This window comes from Poeciliopsis prolifica, unplaced genomic scaffold, assembly GCF_027474105.1.
Source record: "Poeciliopsis prolifica strain line A6 unplaced genomic scaffold, Auburn_PproV2 SCAFFOLD089, whole genome shotgun sequence".
In the NCBI taxonomy this organism is placed as follows: Eukaryota; Metazoa; Chordata; class Actinopteri; order Cyprinodontiformes; family Poeciliidae; genus Poeciliopsis; species Poeciliopsis prolifica.
Window position 1 is genome coordinate 497190 of NW_026562464.1, and position 27019 is coordinate 524208.

At 41.1% G+C, this 27019-nt stretch overlaps 2 protein-coding genes across 6 annotated transcripts in view; one reads left to right on the top strand and one right to left on the bottom strand.

The window, feature by feature from the left end:
• The window catches only part of cttnbp2 (cortactin binding protein 2), an 86670-nt gene extending 65060 nt beyond the window's left edge, over positions 1 to 21610 (top strand). Inside the window, exons 9-24 of one of the 5 annotated variants that reach the window (XM_055022720.1) lie at positions 2955 to 3072; positions 4177 to 4233; positions 6066 to 6341; positions 8596 to 8691; positions 9841 to 9920; positions 11317 to 11403; positions 11912 to 12011; positions 13095 to 13262; positions 14998 to 15170; positions 15878 to 16056; positions 16165 to 16379; positions 16472 to 16660; positions 17672 to 17717; positions 17835 to 17934; positions 19769 to 19873; positions 20799 to 21610. In XM_055022720.1, the coding sequence (XP_054878695.1) occupies positions 2955 to 3072; positions 4177 to 4233; positions 6066 to 6341; positions 8596 to 8691; positions 9841 to 9920; positions 11317 to 11403; positions 11912 to 12011; positions 13095 to 13262; positions 14998 to 15170; positions 15878 to 16056; positions 16165 to 16379; positions 16472 to 16660; positions 17672 to 17717; positions 17835 to 17934; positions 19769 to 19873; positions 20799 to 21125 (2316 nt within the window). In that variant the 3' untranslated portion in view covers positions 21126 to 21610. The remainder of the gene's footprint in view (positions 1 to 2954; positions 3073 to 4176; positions 4234 to 6065; positions 6342 to 8595; positions 8692 to 9840; positions 9921 to 11316; positions 11404 to 11911; positions 12012 to 13094; positions 13263 to 14997; positions 15171 to 15877; positions 16057 to 16164; positions 16380 to 16471; positions 16661 to 17671; positions 17718 to 17834; positions 17935 to 19768; positions 19874 to 20798) is intronic. The other 4 variants (XM_055022721.1, XM_055022722.1, XM_055022723.1 and 1 more) reach the window with 4 other exon arrangements.
• Positions 21611 to 23196: 1586 nt separating this feature from the next.
• The window catches only part of cftr (CF transmembrane conductance regulator), a 51334-nt gene continuing 47511 nt past the window's right edge, over positions 23197 to 27019 (bottom strand). The window contains exon 27 of the mRNA XM_055022674.1: positions 23197 to 26199. Within this exon, the coding sequence (XP_054878649.1) occupies positions 25984 to 26199 (216 nt within the window). The 3' untranslated portion in view covers positions 23197 to 25983. The remainder of the gene's footprint in view (positions 26200 to 27019) is intronic.

Genomic DNA, 27019 nt, shown 5'->3' on the forward strand with positions numbered 1-27019 from the left:
CTAAACACAGAAATGCTTCAGCAACAGAGAAACTTCTGACTTTTAACTTAATCATTCTGCCAAAAGCCCGGTTCTACAGGCAGTGTGAGTCGGTCCCACCGACAGACAGAAAGAACCTCTGATTTATATCAGACATCCTGATTAAGACACGGTATCAACTGTCACTGCGAGTCGCAAGGCACCTCAAAGCAATTATTAGAACTACAGCATAAAGCCAAACATGCCACAATTAAATGAATCAAAAAGTCCACAAAGTATCCGTGGACTGACATGGGGGATTCCAGGTAGATTCCAGAGATGCACATGGCAGCGGCTCTTCATGCAGGGCCGGTCCAAGGTAAATATGGGGCCTGAGACAGAACCCTCCTGTCCTACTAAGAACTTCAGCATCACTAACATGTTTAAATATTGAAAAGGTGAATCTGTGAGAAGGAGACCAGGTTTATTGGCCCAGTTTAAAAACAATCACTGATTATTCATTGTTTGCTGTGATGTATTTGTGAACAAACCCAATTCAAACACAAAAATTACGCCATATTGCAGCCATGGTAACACAACAATCAAACTATCAAGATGATTCTTTAAACTTTTTCAAAGTAAACTTCTTAATTAAATCCTAAATGTACTTTTTTTTCTCAGTTGACTCCATTAAATAAAATTTAATAACATTGTCATTCTCTATCAATGATGCTACAGGTTTAGATCTATGGTCTGTTACAATTAAACCATTTCTGGAGGCCCCTGAATGTCTGGAGGCCCCTGAATGTCTGGAGGCCCCTGAATGTCTGGGGGCCCCTGAATGTCTGGAGGCCCCTGAATGTCTGGGGGCCCCTGAATGTCTGGAGGCCCCTGAATGTCTGGAGGCCCCTGAATGTCTGGAGGCCCCTGAATGTCTGGAGGCCCCTGAATGTCTGGAGGCCCCTGAATGTCTGGAGGCCCCTGAATGGCCCCTACCAGCAGCAGTCTTATCATTCTAGATCTCAGAGTATATAGAGTTAACCCCTTTGAGCTTTTATGATCTATAAATCAATCTGCAGCCAAGTTGTTCTAGAGGTTAAATAGATATTATTAGGGCTTAATCAGTAAAATGGTAGAAAATGGGCTAATTTCATAACTTCATAACCTTTGACCTTCTCTCCTCTGGTCTGTTTAACAGCTACAGTCTCAGATCAACTTGTACTAACAGCCCTCCAGGACTGTCAGCAGCAGAAACAGAAACTTTATTCCTGTTGGGGAAAATATATTACATTTGCTTTGCATTGTCCCCGCATGATGGAAATGATATAGTAGAATCCAATTAGATTCTTGATTAATGTGGGTTGTTGCTGTGTTGATGTAAGATGTTTTTGTTCATTGTGCCCCTTTAACTTTGAGCCCCGGCCCCTCCAAAGCTCTCTGCATGGCCCTGATTTATATCACCATGTTCAGTATTCTCAGTCCATATTACGTGTGCTAAATCTGTCCATACTTGTTTCATTTCAATCCAGTCCATAAACCTTTTCTTCTTCTCCTGAGTAAATCCACTGAAAATCATTCACCTGCTCTAATGGAGTTTCTGTGCCTTTTTATTATCTTTATAACCACGGACCGGTCTAGACCTGCTAATTTTGCTGAGGCCCATGGGTGGGGGGTTCTGTAAGAGGTTCCCCCCCCTCCCAATTTTCCCTTTACACAACATCCTGCAGTGTGTGGTGTGTTACGTGGTGGTGAGTTGAAAATGCCCGATCTAAAATGGGGCATCTTCCCTGACTAACAGCAGAACGCAGCCTGTTGAATGTGACAGATAGCCAATCAGAAAACGCCTTGACGTAAGAACGGAGGGGATCCTGACAGCTGACATGACGCAACTGAGAATCCAGTGGTTGTGTTTATTCCATTAAAAATGTTTACTATGAAGAAACATAACTCATCTCCAAATCATAGTGCAGCAGATAGAGCGGCTGCTCCTGTTGTCCTTTATCAGACACCTTTTCTTTTTTTCGTCTTTTATCGCTAAAAATGAGTCCATAAACTATCACCACCTGAACACCATCACTTCATGCAGAAGCTTGCCCTGTCAATGTCCTGAAGGTGTTGCCGTCTTTAGGCTTCTTTGTTTCTATTTTTTTCTGCCACAGGCTTTTATTGCAAAGTGGCTTCTCAGAATCTGATAAAACTACTCCTCTCCTCTCGTCTCGACCACTGCACCTAACGCTCTGACTCCGGTCACCATGGTAACATTTATATATATATCCCTTCAAAATAAGATACAGATGCGCCACAAACGAACATTTTACTTTGGTGAAAATTTTAACTCACGATAACGACTAATGGGAGCCCTGAGCTTGTTTCTCCCATCTGGGAGTGATGAGAGACAAAGACACCCGAAGTGTTGCTGATGCTCAGGGAGCTTCTTGGTCTCTACGTGGAGAAGCAGTTTGAAGCTTCATTGCTTCATTAACATCCATCCGGTCACCATATCATGCAGAGTGAGCTTGGAATGTGGGAATACCTACCGGGATGAATCCATTCTCCTGTCTTTTCTCTGGGCCAAAGAAACTTTCCAAAGAATCTGATCTGATTCTGACTCATTTTGCTGCTTGTGGCTCAATGTTGGCGGCAAGACATAACCGAGAGAATCCAGTTAAAGGATTTTCAAAATAAAAGATCCTCCAGACTCACATAATACATATCATGGAAATATATTTCATTATTTCTTGCATGGCCCGGTACCATTTGGTCCATGAACCGGTGGCTGGGGACCACTGTCTTAGAGGACAACATTCACCACACATGTAGGAATACAAATTAAAAATCAGTCTGCTCACTTAATCTTAGTCAAATTACGGTTACTTGAAAGAGAGACAGCTTTTGTCTTGCACTCATAATTTATTTGTGTGTGTGTGTGTGTGTGTGTGTGTGTGTGTGTGTGTGTGTGTGTGTGTGTGTGTGTGTGTGTGTGTGTGTACATGCAGGAATGTCTGGAGGTGTTGTGCAGCCACAGTGAGCAGGACATTGAGAGGAGGGATAAGTGTAATCGTACTATTCATGACGTGGCAACAGACGACTGCAAGGATCTGTTGGAAAACCTTGGTGAGTGTTTGTTTTTTTGTACTTGTGCTTTAATAAGACCATTGCGTTCATGATTATCTTATTTTCCTTCATGCCATTGTCAAACTTGATTAAGTTTTAAATGTTTTGTCAGACATTTATTATTTCAAACCTGCTGATAAGAGCAGGAACACTGTAGGAAGTTAAATGTTCTTTTTTCCACAGGATGTGTAGAGCATGAAACTACTTTAGAGCTATAGCTACTATAACTTACTTTTTGTCATTTGAAATCTTTGAAAACTGTTCAATTTTAAATGAATTGGGCCTTTATATCAGGGAGGGAGGTGAGGAGGCTGCACAGCTTAATGAGCACTTAAAAGCTTATTGAGTGCCACATCCATAGATTATTCAATATTAAGCTAAAATAGCTCATTAAAATATGTGTAGTAAAAAGCAGAATGAGTTTATGACCGTGATGTGAATACTTTTTTTAGTAAAAAAGAATAAACTCTTTAATTTTCAGACAAACTGAAGGCTGCATTCACACAGCTGGTGAAGGCGACACAATTTGTAATATTTTGCCCAAATGCATTTTTTTTCACTAAACAACCCAATTCCAATCACTTCACCACTGCCCCACAAAAAATTTGATTTTTGCCACATCTGTACATAATAAAACTTAGCGGTATGTGTTGATGGTCTGTGTATAACCTCAGTACGCAGACTGTGATGTCTACGTTTTTCCTTTTCTCTTACGGATCGCTTTGGGGCGCTAATCCATTCACACAGAAATCTCACTTCGGTCGAATTTATGCAGTAGTAGACTGCGCAAAAAAAAAAAGGATATCAGCAAAAAATGGGAGTGAGGTGTCAAGAGCTGCACTGCGAACATAGCCTGAGTCACATACATGCACACAACTTTTCTTTGCATTTTATTTCTTTACATTCAGTGCTGAGATTTTCTCTGATTTTCACTCGATCAACTATCAATACAACCATGAGGCTTTTTTACCAATCAGTGAAACATATCTAGGGATATTTGGTTACAATAAGGCAACAAATATAAGTAAACTGAGACATGCTGTGATCAGAAACTGATCTATGAGAGGTTTATCATAGCCAATCGTCCTGTAACGTCTGCAAAAGTCTCTCCCTGTGCAGGCAACATGCACACCATGACGTTATTGGCTGCAGTGGAAAAAGGTAGAGTGGACTGTGGGGATGTTGTGTTGGTGATTTGTCTCTGAGGTGTTTCTAAGCTTTCTGAATAAAGAAATGACTCCATTTAACAGCTCGTAACAAGGGAAACCGTAAAGCACTTCCAGATGCAATGCTTGATCTTCTTCCACCTTCCTAAAAACTTGATACTGGTGTTAAGAAAAATCATCTATGCTTGTTGATTTTGTTGAACATCAACTGTCAAAAAATGACAATTTATTAGTACAGTACAATTTACAATTTACCCTGACTTTGTTTCAATCTAACTTCTCACTTGATAGGGTTAAGTTTCTGCTAAAAAGTCTTTATTCTTCAGACCTTTAAATGAGTTCAACTGGGTCACTGCTTTGATCTTACTATTGATCTGGAGGCCTGGCTGGAAGTCCAGGTTGTTGTCCTACTGAAAAAATGAACCGCCATGTCTGGTGGACCTATGCAACTTTTAACAGCATTACCCATCTTCACATCAGTGGTGATGGGGTATTTTCAATAAATGCCCAGCAAGTTGGGTATTCACAAATAATACCCCATAAATCAGGGGTATGTGTTGACAGGAAAACAAGTAATTATCTTGTCAACAGATAATTGACAAGATAATTTCAGGATTTCATCAAATGAAACTTGTTTTTCATGGAAGGTATGGCTCAGCTGCCTGAAGTTGCTTCTGTTGCTAAATTTGGGAGGAAAATAAGCAAATCCATCATTTACGCTGAAAGTGGACTCAGGTGCTTACCTGAATGATGATGGTCTATTAAGGGAAGGTGACTGAAAGAAACTGAAATGTTGTTCATGGTGTGTGTGTAGGTGTGTGTGAGCACTATCACCAAAAGTGCATCTTAGGAACAAAATAGCTGTGAATCTCCATATTTCCAGCAGAGTGCTGTCATGGCCGCTCAGGCTCTTTGGTGGCTGCGTCTTGCTGTTAACTTTTTTTTTTTTTTGCATGACAACTGGATCAAGAAGCTTCACTGCACATTTGTTGAGACTATTTCCTTGGCTTCCGCTTCACCATTGTTCTTTACTTTGTGTTGGTCTATCACATACAATCCCAATAAAATGCATTGAACTACGAGTTCACCAACCAGTCTGCCGGCCGATCAATCAGCCCCTATTTCCTTTTGGGTGATCAGCCGATATTTACTTGAGAAACCGAATTTATCCACTGATCTAAAATTGGAACATTGAAGGTGCGTCGTAACCTGATAACACCTGACATGAGCTGCGTTTCCAACACAACAGTTTTGAAAAAAAAAAACAGCTTTTTTGATCAAAAGTTTTGGCTCCAGGATGAGCCGGTTTTTTTTTTGTTTGTTTTGTTTCAAAATTAGTTTATGTTGCAAAACTGCAATGGAAACATCTTTTTCCACATTATATGAGTCATGTGACTCATAGCACCAGATGTTACTTCTGGCAGAAACCACAAAATAGAAGACAACTGGAAGTGGGAAGAGGATGATGGCACACGATGCTTTTTAAGAACTTATCGCATGAACAAACTTCTTCACATGTGAATTTAATTGCGCTTCATATTTAATGGAAACACCACAATTTCAAAACAGTTTTTCTGCCCACAATAGCAAAATATTGACTAAGTTTTGCACAGGTTTGCAGTGGAAACGCAGCTGCTGTGAGGTTAGAAAAAGAAATCAAAACTGGTGGTTTTTAAAAATCAGTGATCGGCTGGGAAACTGCAATCATTGCACCTCTTCGTTTAACCGTGGTATTTAACAAGACAAGACATTAAAAAGTTTTGCAGATATTCAGCTTATTATCCATTTGTGCTACAGCTCACTTCTCTCTCTTCCACCCCTCCAAAGATTCGTACCGGGTCCTGGTGCTGCTGCAGTGTTCAGCCAGAGAAAGCGGCCCCATGTGTCCCATGGGGGCTGTAGAGGTCGAGGAGGAGGCCAAGGTTCACTCCTCCAGCCAGACGCCACTGGGCAGAGTGACAGTGGACCGCTTCACGCGTTGGGCCCAGCTGAGTGCCGCCCTCAGCAGCATGTTCATTTCTCACCTCCAGATCCTCTGTGGAGAGGAGGCGCACCGCTCCCTGCTGGGCCTCACTCCTGCCAGCATCTCCTCCATCCTGATCGGTACCCGCTCTACAAACATTTCTTCTTCTTCTCGCAACTTTTTTTCTTCATCCTTCAATTTAATTTGATTTATATATCAAGTTTTTGGTGATTAACCCTAATCACAGAAAAAGGCTGAAAAGGTATACCCAAATTAAATCAGCTGCTGTTCTTGAATAGTTTGGAGTACATGCAAAAGCTTGGTCTCTTTATGAAGATGACAAGCTAAATTTTCTTTTTTTGCAGTTAAAAATACTCTAACTTGTAGCTATTATGTTTGTAACAAAAAATAAATAATACAAAATGTGGCTTCACCCAGATTTTCCAGTTTTATTTCCTCTAAATGCACATTGAGTGTTGAATGTATGGACTGGGAAATGCAATAAATCTGTAGAATAAAGTATTCTGCTCGTGGATTTCAAGACAGATCAAAATGACACAAAAAAGAAAATGTAATTTTGGACATGTTTATTTATGAGGATGTACAGGTGTTGCACCCTAACCCCAATCCTAACCCTACTCCAAATGGAGAATGGCTTATAATTAAATATGAATAAATAAATAAGTAATAAAATAGCATAACTGGGGGTGGAAGGGTTAGCGAACAGTCAGACCTCCTTCCCCTTCTTGCAATACGCTGTCTGCTCAGTTTTCTCTCCTCCAAACCCCCATCCCACCCAGGCCCCCCTCCTTCTTCTTTGAAACCTCCCGCACCACCGTTCCCTCAGCCTCCCATTCTCGCTTTTCAGTACGCTCTACCCGTCTCGCTCTGACTGCAGCAGCAGACGACTAAAAGTTTCTGGTATTCTCAAATCCGAAACGTGCCAGCACTCTTACAGCCATAATTATCCACTCCCGTGAGTTGTGAAGATCTGCTGAAGAAATACATCCAATTTTGACGCGTTCTGACAATGTTGCTCTCTGTTGGTGAGAAAAAGTCCTGTAAATAGTTTTACGCATGAGAGCGCTCATAGCTTTAGATTTAGTCTCCCAGTGGACCAGTCAGAAATATTCCAGAAAGAATACAGGCATGTCAAAACGAGCTCAAGTCGCTCTGGATATTATTGACTCGGGAAAAGCCATTTCATGACATTGGTTGAATGCAGTGTCAATCAAAAGAGGGGGCTCTGGGCTGCCCAATAAAAAGTGTTGTAATGGACACTGGCAGAGTTTAAACCCTTAAATCTCACCGCCGGAAAGTACAATGGAAGAACAGCCCGCAGGCGTTCCGGTGCGGGTTAAGGGGTCAAATTGCTCATTTTAGGTGTTGGAAAAAAGAAACATGTAACTATGAACTCCAGAAAGCTGCTTTGATTTGTCGGTTTATTCCAGTTTATCATTTTGTCCTGAATAAAGTCACACTTGATCACCAGGTTAGGTTGAACAGAAGATGAAGAAGCAGCCGCCCAGCAGCAGTGCTTGTGCAGCCCACTCAAGCTGTACTTTCCAAAGAAAAGAAAATGCGTATCGGCTGTTCCTGCTGTGGGTGTTAGAAAATTGCAGCAGTAGTTTAATAAGCTTTCATCTGAAAATTAGACTAATCCAGAGCCTGAACATCAGTCTTACAACACCCTGAGCAGGATTTACAACCTCAGGACAAAGCCAAGAGCTGGTCTTGACTATCAAACCTCAAAATGTTGAGTCTGCAGGCTGCAGACTGCCAACACAACACAGAAAGCTGAACCATTCCCTTTCTGTGTCCTAACGGTCAAATTTTACTGCTAAGATGTGTTGGCAGGGCCTTTTTATTTCCCCACAGCAATGTCCTCAGAGACCAAATGTTAAGAAACTGCTCTTTACACCTGAATGCAAGAGATCCTTCACACACCATGCTGCTGAGATGTGCTTCCATATGAAACACTGTAGCTAGAGACAGATGGATTTAAATTATTATCATTGGAGTAAATGTATTAAAGGGGCATTATTATGTAAAAAATACTTTTTGGAAATGAAATAATGAAAGTACAGAGCTACTCCAATGTGTTTCCACCCTGAGTGGATAGCTTTAATGAATAATAATAATAATAATAATAATGACCTTCAACAGGTTACTCTCAAAAGATGCTTTTATTCATGACAATTTCAGTAAATTACATAATGTAATTTACTGAATATAACGGTGCTTATTTGGCTGCTTGTTTGCCATTATTTCATTCCCATCGATTGCTTTACCCAACCAGTATGATCTTTTATGACAGTATTTGTGAGCAGTCCTTGAAGTCATGTACTTCCTGTGTCCTTCCTTCCATCCCCATGTCCTCTTTGTGTCTTCCAGGAGACACTGAGTGGTTACCCGGTCAGGAACTGCCTTTATCTCCCTGGGATCTGGTCAGAAAGCCTCTCAGCCAGTTCATCACCATCCGTCTCAAAGGTACAAACCTGGCAGCCTCATCCTGCCCATCCAGCATCTCTCAGCCAACAGCAACATGACATTAGAGCTGTGATCACTGCTCATTGATACCATTTGGAGTCTCCATTTGGTGGATTAAAGGATCTGGATTTCCTTTTTGTTTTTTGGATGCGTTTGAACTGATGTAGCAGACTCGTCTCCCCGAGCAACAGCACATAAGAGACAATTGAGCCTGTTGGCCAAAGAAGCGCTATGATTGGTTGAAGCCCAGTTTTCATTGAATCAAAGTTCAAATGAAATTAATCATGTGAGAAAGTTCTGAGGAGTGGAAATGTTTTTTTAACATCAAGAATCTGCCGGGACATTTTAGGACGGCAGATCTTTTTAAGCCCATGTATACATCCAGAAACTGTCAGCATGATAAAAGTGTCAAAACCTCTCAGGAGTCACTCATTACAGCTATTACCTCTTTAGATTACTGTTATTGCATGAAAGGTCCTCAGCACAGATGTTTGTAGACATTTTATAGATTAATCTGGTTGTGTTCATTTATGTGATTGATCGACAGTTGGACAAAAGGAAAATTGACATGAAATTCAGTGGTTAGATGTTTATATTTGTTCATATTGGTTGTTTGAAGGATTTCGTTGAACTGTTTTGTTTTTTTTAGGGTGCCTAGATCATACAACATAATATAATTAAAAACCACAACTGGCTCCACAAGTTAAAATAATAATAGTTCATTTTCTCTGATTCTCTACAGAAGAGGATTAGGGCCACTGAAAAACATGAAATAAATGTTGATGTTCTGACTTTAAGGTTCAGATTTCTGTTATTTTTCACTTTTTTCTGAGAATTCTGATTTCAAGCTCAAAATTAACTTTTTCTTAGTTTTGACTTTCATCTCATAATTCTGACTTTAATGTCTTGACATCAAAATCACATTCACATTGCACAATATTATTCTTAAAATTGCCAGCAATATAGTTTTTTATTTGTATTTTCATGCACATAATTATGACTGAAATATGGTCTTCTGTATACACAATGGTTGTTTCCCTCTGCTGTGCAGAAATACACACTAGAAACAGTTTTCATCTTTTTCTGTGTTGTCTGATTGGTTGAGATGCAGATGTAAAGATTCATTCTTTCATTCATTCATTCTGGCAGGTCTGTCTGAGTCGGGTCTAGATGAGTTAGCCCTGGAATCCCTCTTCCCTCTGCCGCTGCTGCACAACTGCGTCCGCCTGGTGAGAAAACACACTTTGAGCAAACACAAGGAGACAAGGGATGGAAACGCTGAGAGAATGAGATCGGAAACATTTGTTGTGAAGAGACGGATGGGTAGATCAAGAGAAAGAGAAGAGTTTGAAGTGTGCTGAATCTTTCCTTGCTGCTGCAGCGCCCTCTGCTGGCTCTGCTGAAGGGAGAATGGCGCAACCTCAAAAACAGATAACCCACAAAGATGTTATCAAAGACCAATTATATTCATTTATAGCAGTCAGAAATCAGAATTAATGTCAAATTAGTCATTTATGTAAGACAGCTTTAATACTGTTGATCTGGCTTGTTGTGAAATACCTGAAGTAAAACAGACAGAAATTAGATTATTACTCAAAAGGTCATTTATTTCAGAAACTTTATCACAAATTAAAGGAAAATACACAGAAATTCCTTCAATCTGTGAAAGGGGAGCCTTATTTCTGTTAATTATGATAATTTTCTGTTTACACTTAATAAAAACATGACATGAAAATATGACATAATATACATGTGGGATTCCTTTAAAGTATTTAATAATTTTCTGTCTATTGTGGTTTGATAGCTTAATAATGAATGGATTAAATCTCAAATCACAGCACCACCAAAATCCAAGAATCCCACTGAAGTGTCATGAGTTGTGATGTTGGTGGTGAGGCAGGACACTGTAGACCCAGGTGGAGGTTAATGACGAAACTTAGACTCAAAAATATTCCAAAAAGGTCCAAAACTGCTAAGTGGAAAACGAGGGCTCAACACAGGTAGCAACTGGTACATTGTAGGACATCTGCTGATGGACTGGGAACACATCTGACAAGGACCCGACAGAGACGCAGGTGACACTGAATACACAGGAAGTAACAAGACACACCTGGGAGTAATCAAGGAGAGACGGGACAACACAGAGACTCGGGACAACACAGAGACTCGGGACAACGCGGAGACTCGGGACAACGCGGAGACTCAAAATGAACACACAGAAAAACACAGATCACAACATGAAGTGTATGAGTCCATCCCTGAAAATGTCGGTTTTACTGCAAATTCTTAGAGATTTGCACAATTTTACTCATTTGAACTCCAAAATGATATTTTGTTTCACCAGTGATTTAACTTGCTGAACTCTGACTGCATCTGAAACAACAACAGAAAAACAAGTTATCAGAAGCAGGAAAACTATGCTTAATCCCTGCTTTAAAGTTTCCATCTTAAAAAGTTTTTTTTAATCCGTCAAATAAGCCTCATCAGAACACGTATTCTAATTTACTGCATAGGACTGTAAGCTTGATGGATAGGATAAAGGCCTTTTCTTTATTGTGCTACTTTATAGCACAGAAGTAGCTTTCTCTGGGTTCAAACGCGATCTGTTTCCTGTCTGATGTTCAGGTGGAGCAGTATGGGAACCTCTTCTTTCATGGACTGGAGGGCAGCTGCCAGGAATACATTGCCAGCCTGGTGGCTCACTGCATCAAGGTTCGGCCACAAACACAAAGAAAATCTTTCCTTGTTGCTTTGGGATGATCCAATGAAAGAGAAATAGTGTGCAAACTGCCATGCAATGTGATGACACTGCTGGAATTGAGAACTACCACAGCGAGCCGATGGGGCAGGGAGGGAACAATGGAAAGATTTTTCCAGGCAGTTAGTAACTGTGTCAGCTGTTGGAATCATTAAAAAATGACTCTAATCTTTCAGTGTAATCACCTGAAAGGCTTTGTAGCCATATGTTATCTGAGATGCTAATGCTGCTTTGCCACCAAGCTCCAGTAGTGGACATTCTGCAGTGAATCATTGTGAAACAAACATTCTCTCTGATGGCAGCGATGTGCCAAGAAAATCCCTTTGTGTTCATTCACATCATTCTCTCCTACGCCGCTGCTCCATTTCTCGCAGCACGTAGTAGTATGTTTCTTCTGTTGCCATGGCAACGCGCCTCTTGTGGCTCCTGGCTCAGCCCCACCTCCTCCGTGTGTGTTTGTAGTCCAAACAGGAGGCGGAGGGGACAGGATGTGACGTGGTGAAGGTGGAGGTGGAGGAGAGCCTGACCAGGGAGCAGCTACTGGAGACCTTCATCACCTGTGGTGAGAAATGTTCACACTGACACACCTGGATGGAGGAGCGGTGTCTGCTCCGACGACAGGAGCATGACAGGAGCATGACAGGAGCATGACAGGAGCATGACAGGAGCATGACAGGAGCATGACAGGAGCATGACAGGAGCATGACAGGAGCAGACGACAGGAGCAGACGACAGGAGCAGACGACAGGAGCAGCGTTGTCTGCTCCTGTCGTCCTGAAACCACACCGGACTCCTCACACCTCTGTTCTGTTTGAGGGGCTCATAATTCACAGAAAATTCACAGAATCTTTTTTTACCTCACCAAAAAATAACATTTCAATTTTACATCAAAGTTCTATTTATTGTTTGTACAAATAAACTTGATTGATAATTCCCACTCCTCATCCATAATCTTCTATATTACATGTATTGTCTGTACTTCAGGCCAGTCCAATGGATGTTGGCATGTTTTGTGTAGGATAATTATCCTGTATTTAAAGAAACAGTTTCATGTAAAATCAAGTTTCTTTTAGCTTTACATCATGTTATGATGTAAATCAAAAAATTACCTGGAATGTTTCCTTGATTCTTTCATGCATGATTGAGAAATCCTTTAATCTCTATGGTAACCATTCAGATTTGCAAAATGTCTAGGTGGACCGAGATCCACCTTTGAGCCACAGCTCCTCCTCTCAGCTGCAGTTTCCAAACTTCCAAGCTTGCATCTCACAGAGGACCTCTCCATCTGTGACTTCCCCACTCAGCTCCTTCAGACTAGCCAGCAGCAATTAGCAAACACCGACGATAGCCAATGAGAGGATGCCAGCCACTAAAACCGTTCACACTCAGTCGAAGGCGCGATGTACCGGGGAGATGAGAGACGAACTGCTCGGCACGCGAACATCTGGCAAAGCAGATGGAGACTTGAGGAATAGAAGTGGAACTGTGAATCTTCTGAGCACATTATAGGAGCTACTTCTGTGCTATAAAGTAGCACAATCAAGATTTATTGATTGATAAATCAAGTGCTCTTCATTGTTGGCCTGACTGAGGATCTGAGGAATGTGTCCATTCACACTTTTCCCTGGTCCTGGTTTTCTTCCAGGCTTCCTGGTGCCAGCAGCGGGCTTGGGGCTCGAAGAGGTGTGTGGATACTCTGACCAGTGTGTGGTGGTTCTGCTGGAGGGAGTGGAGAAGGCTTCGTCTCTTCCAGGCCTGCTTGGAGACCTCTGCCTCAGCCTGGACAACAGATCCCCTCTGATTCTGAGCACAGGTACGACCAACATCAGACTCTGAGCACCGACTGAGATCCATGTTCAGCTCTACGCCTGTCAGGATAATTAGTTTTTCTGGATTATAAATTGTCCTAGACATGACTGTTAGAAATATTCGAATATTGTCATTTTTGAGATCTTCTACAACTAATAGAACAATCTAGGCATAATAATGCGACTACAGCCTCTAAAAGATCCATAAACTTTAATTTCCAAAAACATCTAACACTGTGAATGGAAGAGATTTTAAATATTTAAAGTACATAAACCCAACAAGAGAAACAACCATAAATAAAATGTACTGTGAAGTCTCAGCAAAACTCCCAGTTAGAACGTTTGGAAAATAAAGAATAAAAGTTCAAATTAACTACTTTTATATTGTGTGAAACGGTATTTTTCAAAGTCCTGGCTTTTTAATAATATCAAAGTGTCACTTTAAAGATTGAAGTGCTACTCCAACAAGCTTACAAATGGAAATGATCATTCATTTTATCATGTGATTAATGGATATATTGCTTATTGTGACAGGCTTATGTTTAACATTTACTTCTGTCAGACACATACACTGTCAGTAAACTGGTGGTATAAAATAATCGTATTATATTATTTGCTCTGCTGCCTTGCCACAAGAAGGTCCTGGGTTCCAATCCAGTCCCATGGTGTTTCTGCATGGATGTTGGCATGTTTTGCCTAGTTCCTCTCCAGGGACTCTGGCTTCCTCCCACAGTCTGAAAACAGGACTGTATTTGTCCCTCCGTGTTGCCCCAGAGTGAGTGTGACTGTGTGTTTGTAGCTGCATTTCCAGTAGCTGTAAAAATGTGTAAGTTGAAGGTATGAAAATAAAGTTGCTTGGTGTAACATGTCAATTTTGAAAAATGTTAATTTTTCAAGAGAAACCTTTGCACTGGGATGAGGGTGGTTTGTCGGTCATATGGAAATAACTGTTTTTCACAGTTTTTCACTTTTTCATGTGATCAACAGCAGGATGTAAAATCACTGGTTGCAGTTTCCCCAGAACTCTGCATGAGTAGCTGCTCCCACGTCAGCAGGGCTTGTAGCTCCAACGCCTGAATAAGACTCTGATGTCTCTGGTGATGGTTAATAGATGATGAGCGCTAGCAACAGGACTGAATTATATTTATGCAGCTCTGTAAAAAATATAAATGAATATGAACTTGTTTTCTTTGCATTATTTGAGTTCTGAAAGCACTGCATCCTTTTTATTATTTTGACCATTTCTCATTTTCTGCTTATGGGATTTTATGCCCCTTTAAAGGGCCATAAAGCAGTGCAATTGCAATATTTATTTATTTTTTTACCTTAGCACTATGCAAACAAAGATTTGTGCACATTTGTAATGGGAACACAGCTAGGTGTACCCTGCAATGTATTAATGTCCCCCCCACCCTGAGACCTCTGCAAGGACAAGGAGGAATAGATAGTAAATAGATGAATGTGAAACTTAAGGTTCTCGTGTTGTGGTACTCATGATGAGTCTCAAGCTCTATCCACTGGTTCAAAGCACCACCTTGCATGTTCTAGATGTTCCCCTGGTTACACGTTGTATTGGATCATTGCACTTGAGCAAAATCTTGTTAATCAACTGTCAGCTGTAACCAGGTGTGCTGCAAGACAAAAACATCTAAAACACATCATGCAGTGTGTCTGGAGAACCAGGGTTGAAACCCACTGACCTCCAGGACTGGTCACATGTCCCTCACTGTCCTCATGCAGGTTTACACCACGTCAGGGAAAACAGCTTCCTGATTGGCACATTGTCCAAGCCGCACCTCCAGGGATCAGAGCTCCGTCTTCAGCAGCATTTCCGTTGGGTGATGCTGCGCTGGGACCAGGAGCCGCTGCACGGCCTGCTGGGAAGACACCTGCGCAGGAAGCTGCTCCACAAGGCAGGTCAAATGTCTGGCTGCAGCCGCTTCCTTAGATTTATTTTCCTGCTTTACTTCCTCCTGATAGGAGACAGTATAATCAGTTCTAAATAAGCCTGAAAGGGGTAGAGTTCTATAAAATCTGCTTTTTTCAGTTTTACATCATATTATAATGTTATTTCCTCATCAAAACATACCTGGACTGTTGACTTTTTTCATGTTTGAGAAATCCTTTAATCTTCTACGACAATCATTCAGCTGTGCAAAACACTTGTGTGGACCGAGCCTCGCCTTCAAGATGAACTGCAGGGTCTAAGCTTCTGCCTCACAGAGCGGCCCTCCACCACAGCTCTTCAGACTAGCCAGCAGCAATTAGCAAACACCTGGTGGAACTGCATCAGCTGGTGAAAACGTTGTTAAAGGAGGAGCCATTTTGTGATGATTCCTGAAGGCGGAGTTTCAAAAAGAACAGGGTTTTTTTAAAGAGACAGAGGCCCAATTTCAAAATTACAAAGTCAATTATCTTTTCAAGTCATATTTGAAATATATATTGCATATTTTAACAACTATAAGTAACACAGTTACTTGATTGTGTTATAAGATGGCACTATGTGCCTGGAAAACACATCACTTTTTTCTTCTGCTGGTGATTCATCTGTAACCTGTAGAAACACTCTGCAGTGTTTCGGTCTGTGTAGAATAAAAGCAGACCTGTGCTCCTGTTACAGGTGGGGAGTGCGGCCTGGTCAGCAGACGGCCTCATGGAGCGCTCTGTGCTTTGGGTGAGTCAGGTGTGGCAGCAGCTCAATGCCTGTCTGTCCCGACTGGGGACCAGCGAGGCGCTACTGGGCCCTCAGCTCTTCCTGTCCTGCCCCATCGTCCCCAACAACGCTCAACCCATCGTCAGGTTGGCCATCTGCTGGATAACAGCATCTTACCCATAAATGACCCATCATTCCCCTAAGGAGGCGGAATCAGACTGTGGAGCGGATGTGACGGGGTTGTTTTCCAACAGGTGGCTGGCCCGCCTCTGGAATGCGGTGGTGGTGCCGCGGGTCGAGGGGGCCGTCATCTCCCGCGTGACGACCAAGTGCTCCACCTCCTCTCCCTTGCCACGACCATCTCCTAGCAACTGCGGGCTGAGCGCCGGACAGCAGGCTGTGGTGAAAGCCGCCCTCAGCATCCTGGTCAACAAAGCCGTGATGCCGGGTTGCCCCCTTCCTCGCCAGGGTGAGTGGGCGTCATCACCAACAATGCAGACGATGAGTCATCAGAAAACATCAGGTTTGAGTTAAAGAAACTATTTTTGCTCCATCCTTCAGAAATGGACCGGTACCTGCTGGAGTTTCAGGGAGGCTCGTCTCCTCTGCCGGCCCTCTGCTCCTGCAGGGAGGGAGCAGGAGGGGGGAGACGGGGCCGAGACGGCAGCAAGCTGAGGCGATCCAACACCAGTCCCAGGAAGAAGGGAAGCCCCTCGGTGACCTGGAGCTCTGGGGACTCCTTCAGAGAGGGTCAGTAGAGGAAGGAGCATCTGGACCCAACACTCACATCAAACACTAGCTTGGTGTCCACTCACCATATAGTTATGCTATTTGGAATTATGAAAATAAATTTGCTTAATGGAAACACAGTCGTTTTGAAAAAAGTCCGATCTTGTGCTAGGATGATGTAGCTGATGTTTCAGCTACATCAAAGTATTTCACAAAACCTTGATAGAAATAATTTTTTCACATTGTGTGTTACTACTGGATGGAACGACAAAGAAGACAACAGGAAGTGGTAGAAGGATGATGTCATTGCAGGTTTTATTACTTCCTGTGTGAACAATCTTATTCATGTGTGATTTTAATTGCATTTCTTGTTTAATTCTAAATTGTTTTTTTTTTTTTACATTATATGTATTGACAAAGTTTTGTGCACATTCGTAATGGAAACAGCTACAGATAGGTTTTATCATTAATCACCTTTGAAACTCAGATGTCGATGGAAAAGTCTTGTGTTCATATTTGCATATCATATTAGTACCATCCCATTCATGAGACCATCATAGAAAATAGTGTCTCTTTTCTATGTTGAACAGAGGCTTATTGAAATTTGCTGTAACACAGACTGCTACAGTAGATTCTTCCTGCCCACAGCCATCAATGTTTATAATTTTTCAGATGGAAATCCATCTGAAAAATGTTCAATTAATGAGTTACAACATTTATTTTCCCTTTCAGATTTAATCAAGTATTTTGGAATTTGAATTGGGAGTGTCCACAAGGGGCGCTGTTTGTTAGGCATGATAAGTTCCAAACTCATTAACTCAAAGGACTCAGAGGTTCCCAGTGTGGAGAGAAAACACCTTATTTATTTAACAGAAATGATTCATAACGATAGAACGTTCTATCTAGCTTCAGTTGTGACGATAATGATGCAAAATCTCAGAAAGGAAATCAAAATGACAAGAATGGTGTTGAGTTCAGCAGGAGCTTCATGTTGTTATTTGTTAATAGAATTTCTCCTCCATGTGATTTCAGGTTCAGTGTCCAGCTCTGATGTCCGGTTCATGTCCAACGGTCACAGGTTGGTGTTCTGGCTGTTACTGACACTGTCACCACTGCCGCAGGGCGGTGGAGTCTGAATGTGCGTGTGTGTGTTTCATAATTCAGCTTATGGTAACATTATTGTCTGGGTTTGCAGGCAGCCAGCTGGCCTGCCGGTGTTCTTTGATGATGAGACGGATCTGATCAGAGAGCTGCAGACCATGTGCTCCAGCAGGTCGGAGCCGGACATCAGTCAGGTAGACGCCCACCAGCATGTCTCTGGTAAACTGTTCAGTCTTTAGCTTCACTCTGAGTCAGCAGAGGAATTGAGCAGGTCGGTCTGTCTGTGGGGTCTTTGTCGTTACCTCATGTTAGACTAGTTTTAAGATGAATAAAAACAATAAAGTCTGGCATTTCCTAACCCTCTAATTTATTACATATGTCCTCAATTTTTACTTATTAGTTTCCAGAATATTCTTCAGCTATTTGAAAATATGCTCAAAATGTAAATAAATTTGAGTTTGGGTGATTTTTTTGTTATGTTTTGTTCTAACAATGGTACTTGATGATAAATGTCTACCTTTGGAAAGCCTGTTTAAGTTGGTGCTGCTACGTTGTTAATAAGCATGGCTGATGCAGGTGGAAATCCTTGAAAATGTTTGAATTCTTGTGAAGTTCCTGAGCACTTAAATTTAGTTTTACGTGTGGGAAACATAATCTTTATTACCTTTATTATCGTAACCTTTGTTGTCTCAGTGTTTCCAGTCAGACCTGCTGTATTGGCCAGTATGAGATATTCATGGTATGATGAACTTGACTGGAGTATTTTTTATTGTATCAAGGTATCTAACTTAAACATTTAGCATGTAGCATGATTTATTGTTTCCTCTTAAAACTAATCAAATATTACATTGCTGCTCCTTAATAACATGATTCTTACTAATTTAATAAATTTCTTGATATTTTATTGTTGTTGAGAACATTCAGCTATTTCACGTTCTAATTTCAGCACATCACAAATGAGTTTTTTATACCTACAAATATTTAGAAAAATACTAAATAATAGTGTTCTTCAGTCTGAAATTGTGAGATAAAATGCCAGCTAATCTTAAATTGTAGGTTGTTTTATATTTTGCAAGTCATGTATTGCATCTTGCAGCTTTGGTCTTTATTTGTCTAACTCTAAAAACTAACAGCTGTTTAGCTGCCAAACTATTGGTTCAATTCAATTTAATTCAGTTTATTCATACAGTGCTAATTCACGACAAATGTGTCTCCAGGCACTTTCCTAAAGCTAGCGTGATTAGCATGTAATGTGCTAAACATAGATGCTGCTCTAGATCTAAAAATCCCAACTTCTTTTTAAAAAGAAAATAATCTTATTGAATTAAAATTGATAAAAATGTTTTAATGTTTTTAAAGTTTGATAGCTAGCTAGCATGACTCCATGACTTTTTAAAAGCAGAGCAGTTGATAATTAATCGACGGTAGAATTAAACCCTCTTAATTCAGATAAGAAAACCCATTTTCCTTCCTGTTGCTAATTTTTAAATAAACCATTTAGAACAAGAAACATTTACTGCAGTTATAATGTGTGTTTTTTAGCATTACATAGTACCTAGATAAAATGTCAGAAATAAATTGATTTTGCCACAGATGCCAGACAGTACAGAGTTAAATGCAGATCCACATTTTAAGCTTGGCTAATCGTCATGACAATTTCTAAGTCTATTATTTATTTATGAACAATAATTAATATTACTGATCAGACGGGAAGATTTTTAACATTATGCTAATAGTTTGACTCACAGCTGACAGTGGTTCTGAGTGCGGAGGCCGTCAGTGTGTCTGGTGCTGCTGTTAATGTTTCATGAGCTCCTGTTCTGGTAACTGGTACTTGATGTGGGAGAGGTCACACCACATCAAGTACCATTCAAAAATAGATAATCAAAGCTGAGTGAGCAGGTTCATTCTGCACAGACCACAGGAAGTCCATGTCATGTTGTGGACCTGCTGTATTTATCAGCTTTAGTTGCTGAGCCTCAGGTTTTCTTACCCAGCTGTTTCAAATGTTTCTCTTGGGTCCCACAGATCTCCCAGGTCAAAGACAGCTTGATCCTGTTTCCCAGCACTCCCAGTAAGGAACAGCCTGACCACAAGTATAACCAGGAAGCAGCTGTCCAGCAGCAGTCGGAGGTAACGAGAAGTTTCACAGAAACAAATATTTACACTTTTTTTTATTGCCTTATCCTCTCTAAAATGATAAAATGTTGAGATTTTGTGTGATATTCCAACTCAAACTATTGGATAATTATTAAACAGAAAGAAGAAAAATGTAAAGTCTGCTGTGCAGTTGCTATTCAGATCATTTGAATCTTTTTGCTGCGTTTACAGATGTAAGGCATTTAGAGTATGTCTCTACATGCTGCCAGCATCTAGAGACTGAAATTGTTGCAAATGTCATAAAGGCTAGAGTTATCTAATGGTTGTCACAAGATTGTCCAACCTGAGTTGCAGCTCTCTGCAGTTCCTCCAGAGTCACCGTGGAGCTTTTGATTGTTTTCTGAAACTCTTTCCTGGCTTGCCAGTTCAAAGCTTAGGAATTTGTTTTTAAACTCCTTTGAATGTGAAGAATATAAGTTTAATAAACAATATGTTTGTTCAAACTGCCATAGCAGTCGATGATTTTACAGAAGAATTATGAAATTACACAACTTTCTATGAACTGTGATGCTGTGAGAAAAAACTACAACTATTCTATCATCTTCCAACAACTTCAGCATTTTCGCCAGTTGTAATATCATGCTGTTGATCATGTGACTTACGTGATGTGATTTGATGAGGCCCAAAAACCAACTTATCGTAACACTAAAACGTCTTATTAAAACGTTGAAGTTGGCATGTAAGTGTGTTTATTTACCTCATTTCAATTTGCGCCACTTTACGCTTCATGGAAACGCAGCTGCTGCATGTCACAGTGTGTTCACAAATGAACAAAGCATCAGAATGAAACCCCTTCTGAGTAAATTCAACTAGTAGACCCCCTGTATAGTTTTGCTGTGACTTTGACTAAACCCCAGGTTCTGTCTCCTGTGTGATAATATCGGTCCATCTGTCCCAGCAGGCCGTCTGTCCCGCCGGGCCGGGCTGCAGGTCCATCCAGCCGGCCTGTCACAGCATTAGCAGCCGCCGCTCTGGCCCCCGCCTCAAGTCACAGCTTCCCGTCCCGAACAGCAGGGGGCAGCAGATGCGGGCGTCCAGCGCCTGCAGCAGCAATAACAACCAGACTCAGACCCCACCGAGCCTCAGGAGAGCTCCAGCCAGCAGCAGCAGAACAAAGCAGAACCCACCCAACAGCAAGTTCGACCGCAACAGCATGAACGAGCGCAGAAACTCACAAGACGACATCTGGATCCTCCACAGAGACCTGCACAACAGCAACCAGTAGATTCACCCCTCACCCCACCACCTCCTACCATTCTCAATGTAAAGACGACCTTGGATTTGTACTTCTCTGTACTTGCTACTCTGAACTGCAGTTGTGTTCTTGGGGACCATAGTGGATTCTACTACAGTATTTGAACAATGCGCTCACCTAGGAGTGAAAACACTAACATAAAAAAAAAAAACAAAGTTAAGCAGCAGGTTGTTTTTGTTCTGTTGCCTTAATTCAAGTGTTTAAGCCCATTGCATTATGGGACGCCGTTCAGATCCAGAACAGTTCAGCCGTCTGGTGTACTGACAGTGAAATCATCTTCTTCTCCTGTATGAATAAGGCCACACTAGAAATACAACACACAGGTACACACACACACACACACACACACACACACACACACACACCCACACACACACACACACGCACACACCCCCACACACACACACACACGCACACACCCCCACACACACACACACACACACACACACACACACACACCCCACACACACACACACACACACACACACACCCCACACACACACACACACACACACACACCCCCCCCACACACACACACACACCCCCCACACACACACACACACACACACTACCAGGCTTTTTGTTCTTCGGTCTTGTTTTTTGCTATTAAGTATTATGAGACATTCAAGTGTTTTATCTCCAGATAGTTGAAAGGTTGGTTTAAATACTGTTGAAATTAATCAGGGTTTTACCAAATATATTTGTAAATAAGAGTACGTTTAAATGCTCTACAGGTTGGTGTATGTGGTATTTCTCTTGTACAGTGATGAAACCATAAAGAAAAACTGCTGAGGAAACTTAAAAAAAAAGAACACTAAACCTTGTACATAAGTGTTTGTAGATTAAGTTTGGTTTTAAACCCTCCACTTGTTTCAAAGTGAAAGGGATGTGGCAATAAGTAATAGAAGTGTATAAACACAGGATGTCCACTGTCAGTTGTAAGCCATAATAAATATTTTAAATGCCCACCATTTCCACCAGACTCATGTTTATTTATTTCCAGCCTGTTAAACATTAACAATAATACTAATAATAATAATAATAAACCAGTTTTAGTCGGGAGAGTTTTGGTTTATTCAGTCATCTTCAATCAATACGTTTTAACTACATAATCAGGGCTAATGCGCCTTTATTTAGCTTTAGTAATAATCATACTGTAATAAAAAAGACTAATACGTTTTATCTCCAGGAGCGTTGGTGTTTTCCTTCACTTGAGGCCAAAAAGTTCAGATTCATTATTGTCTATATTGTGATTGCACACTAAAGAATTATTTGATGCACAGAAATCCAAATAAAATTTTTCAAATTTTTACCATTTTCTTTACTTATTCTTGGCATGTGCAAGTCTCCATAGAATCAAATTTAAATTGTCTAATCCTGTATGAGTTAGAAAAAAATCCAAACACACACATTCACTTTAATTAATGTTGCTAAAGGTTATAATAGATTAACATCTAACATGACTTCCTGATTGTGATTCACCCAGACGATGGGCGACGAATACGCAGACAAATGGGAAAGAGCAAGGAACTCTGGGAAATTTAAAGAGAGAATTTCTGTCTAATGATTTGCCAAAACAAAACAAAAAGTTCAGAGGAAAACCCAAAGTAATCCTGATTAGAGGAAATGACTTACTATTATCATATTCCAAAATCTGGTCACAAACTGGAGACCAGCAGTCTGTCCTGAGTCGAGACATTTCTGCACCAAGAAAAGACGAGTTTTATAGTCCGAAGAGACTATAAAACTTAGAGTGTGTTCTAATCCCTTAAATATCCAGAAAATATACTTAGTACTATTTGCATTTGCATATAATAATCATATAATCAAAAAGTGCAAGATTTGTGCATGAACGCTATATGACTGAAATATTGTGAGTTGACACTAAACCTTAACAGCTGCTGTTAGTCAGACTGACTAACAGCAGCTGGTGGGTTAATAATTTGTCTTGTGGAACCAAACAGCTTTTCGCAACAGGAGACACAAGCAAGATCCAAAAAACATCAGCAATGTCGATGTTGGACAAAAGGAAGACACAGCCTTATAGTCAAATTCTCCAAATCTAGTTTTACTCCAAATACAGATGATTGAACAAAAACATTTTCAGTTCTTTGGACATTTGTGTACCTTTCCTATGAGTAATAAAAAGTTTTATTTGTATTTATTTATGTCAAAACTCCTCTTCATGGTACCTTCAGAAATATTCCGTTTCAAAAGTGCTTTCCTCAACAATAAGAAGAAACAATCATCTTTAAAGAATCAAAATGACTTTCCAACTTTCAGAAGAAATTATTGTTTCCTAATGGAAAAATATCTGCACAACAATCATTACATATTAGCTAATGACAAGAGTTCAAATTTTAATGTTGGCTTATTTCAACGATGGGATTAAAAAATATGTGAGAGCTGATGAGAGTATCTCAGGGTGCCTGAAAAGTGCATAGCAATAGGAAAATAGGGGTGTTTGAGACATCACTCAATACTTGCATCAGTCAACAATGTCATGCTACGATAGTGAGTGTGTGCGCGCTTGTGTGTGTGTGTGTGTGTGTGTGTGCTGACACCAGCAAGGCTAATTGAAAGTTCTGACGTACATCATCAGAAAGCAGTTCCATGTGAAACACATAAGCTGAGTTCAAAGGTTAAACTCTAACACATTTCTGGATTTTATTAATCATTTAACAGAACCAAGTCCAAATCAGAAACAGGTACCTTCTGCTTGGTCCACGAGCAGAAAAGCTGAGTGTTTGGATGACAAGCAGGAGGAAAGTTCACACCAAGGAGTTGAATATCAAGGTATTGGTAGGTGCAGTTCCTCTAATGGCCACTAGATGCTGTCAGGGGGATCTTCAAACTTTATGACACATGGACCAACGTCTAAGTCAGAAGTACTTGAGAGTTCTTACACGTATTCAACAATAATTCAATAATCCAAGCATAAAATACTTTAAATGTCAGATTTGCTTTGGGAAAGGGATGTTAAAGATTTTACAGGTTCACTTTGATTCTGGGTATCATCTGGGGGGAAAAAACAATGTTTCTGAGCAGAAGAATATTTTGGTGACTCGTTTCAAAACATTTGTTGTATTTTACAAGGTTTAGTAAAGTCAATAAAAGCACATTTGGGTGCAGTAAAAGTCAGCTTTTGAGTAAAGGTCACTGGAAATTTAGAGACAAATAACAAACAGATTTTACTGAGTCTGATTGGAAACTGGTTCTACATCGTATAAACCAATGACTTAACACTTCTGCAGCCTGAACTCCATTAGTTTGTATGTAGTTCATGGCTTATGGTAAAAGACAAAATGTTGGCAAGATTAAATGATGATTGAAACCTTTAACAGACCATAAATCAACCAGATAAATGTGATTTTATCCCGTTGTGTGTCTGGAATTAAACCCCCTGATCCACCAGAGTAAATCCTGAGTACTATTTCCGTTTCTGTGGTCATAAGTTTGTCTTAACAAACTATTATCACTGATCAAGTTCAGTGATTGGTGGACACTGAACTTGAAAGACTGGCAGTGGTAATGTTGACGAAAGAGCACCATAAAAACAACTGGAAATGCGGAGGTGGAGTCAATGTCTGCAGGAGGCGGGGCTTTACTACCAGGCAACCAAAACTAAAAAATGAAAAGACTGAACCGTGTTTGCTTTTAGTGGAATGGTTGGAGAAGTCATAATCTAGATGCCAGTTACTTGAAGGAACAACAAAGAATTCCAGAGTATGAAGCATTTCCACATTTCCACTTCATCCGCTCCGTCACACAGAGGATCCTTTCCCTCTCTGCTGCTCCTCCAATCACTGCTTCACACAAATCTTCATTCACGTTTCAGTCAGCTTTTCTAAACCTTTCCTGCAGGTGTTTCGTACCGAGCTGTGTGTGACTTCATCTTTCCGTCACATCATATAATCTGTATAAAAGATCACATTGAGCCTGGATATGCAAACATATGATTCAGACAGCTGCTGTGAGTTGTCAGTAAAATAACGCCATACATTCAGTGATTTCTGCTTTATACTTTGATAAAAAAGAACTATAAAAAAATCATCAAAGCCAAGCAAAGTTGATGAATGTTAGAATTTAGGAGTGCACTGATTGTAGTTTTCTGGCTGATCTTTAAAAAGTCTGACCTGGTGATTCAGATTTTTTTTTTCTTGTCTGAATGTCAGTAAATATAGCAGGAAGGTCACAGAGTTGGTTACATGCAGACGTGACCTGGTGGGCCGGTTTGTCAGTCAGAGCTCTCACTGTGGGTGATTTTTTTGTTGACAACAGCAAAAAAAGATGAAAAATCTACTTCTGCCAAAGTAGATCAAATCAGCTTCCCATATCAAAATGAAGGAAATAAGGACAGATTCATCAGTGCATCCCATTCAAGTTTAAAATGCAGTGTATTTTAAATTTTAAAGGGTAATTTATAAGCATTAAGAAATTCTGACATCCATCTGAATGTCAATAATTCAGACGTTGGTTGTTGTGTCTTACAGTGATCAAATTGTGCTTCTTTCAGTTAAACTGTTTCAGCCACATGCGTTGTGCTGGTGTCATCTGTAAAAAAACCTCAAATAAAAATAAAAAAACATGTTTATAATTATTAATATACTATTTAAAAATTCAGCTTTATTTAAAAAAACAAAAGTAAAATTCAATACTTCTGTTTAGTTTCCTTTGCTCTTTTAAATGAAAACAGATTCTACGGCAGAATCCGTCTGTTTGTGATTCTGTTTGAAGCCAGTCCGGTCGTTCTCACTGGTCACTGTGTGCAGGCTGGATCACACTCTGGTTGTGTTCATGTGTCTGGCGTTGGTGCGCGGCTGGCCTCTTAAAGCCGCGTGTCCTGGATTTCATCCTCGGCTTCCTCTGGCAGCGACGAGATCTTGGTGGTCTGAGGTGATGGTCTCTTGATGGAGTTGAGGCGGTGGGTCGTGGGGAAGAGGCGGAGCCTGTCGGCGGGGCTGATGGCCTGCTTCAGGTGACTCATTTCGTTCATGAGTTTCTGAATGGTGTCGTAGCTTTTCACAGAGCTCTTCTCGATCATCTGTGGATGAGAGGAGAAACGGTTACAACTACCACTGTAGCTAATCATGACTTTAGTTATTAATTAACCTATCGTTTCTTCTGATGATTAATCCACTAATCAATTAAAAGGAAAACAAATTAGCACATTCTGCCGATATTTCATTTAAGCCATCATAGGGGTCTCATAGGAGACCCCTATTATGTACACAAACTTTGGACCGAGTGTTCCCTCGCCCGGACGCAGGTCACCAGGGCCCCACTCTGGAGCCAGGCCTGGAGGTGGGGCACGTTGGCGAGCGCCTGGTGGCCGGGCTTTTACACATGGAGCCCGGCTGGGCCCAGCCCGAAGAGGAAACATGGGTCCCTCTTCCAATGTGTGATGGGTGGTGGCCGAGGGAGGGGGGTCCTAGCGGTCCGATCCTCGGTTACAGAAACTGGCTCTTGGGATGTGGAATGTCACCTCTCTGGTGGGGAAGGAGCCGGAGCTGGTGTGTGAGGTTGAGAGGTTCCTGCTAGAAATATTCAGTCTCTGGTTCTGGAACCAGTCTCCTTGAGAGGGGCTGGATGTACTTCCACTCTGGAGTTGCCCACGGTGAGAGGCGTCGAGCAGGGGTGGGCATACTTGTTGCTCCCCATCTCGGCGCCTGTACGTTGGGGTTTACCCTGGTGAACGAGAGGGTAGCCTCCCTCTGCCTACGGGTGGGGGGACGGGTTCTGACTGTCGTTTGTGCTTATGGGCCGAACGACAGTTCAGCCTACCCACCCTTTTTGGAGTCCTTAGAGGGGGCACTGGAGAGTGCCCCTTCTGGGGACTCCTTCGTTCTACTGGGGAACTTCAA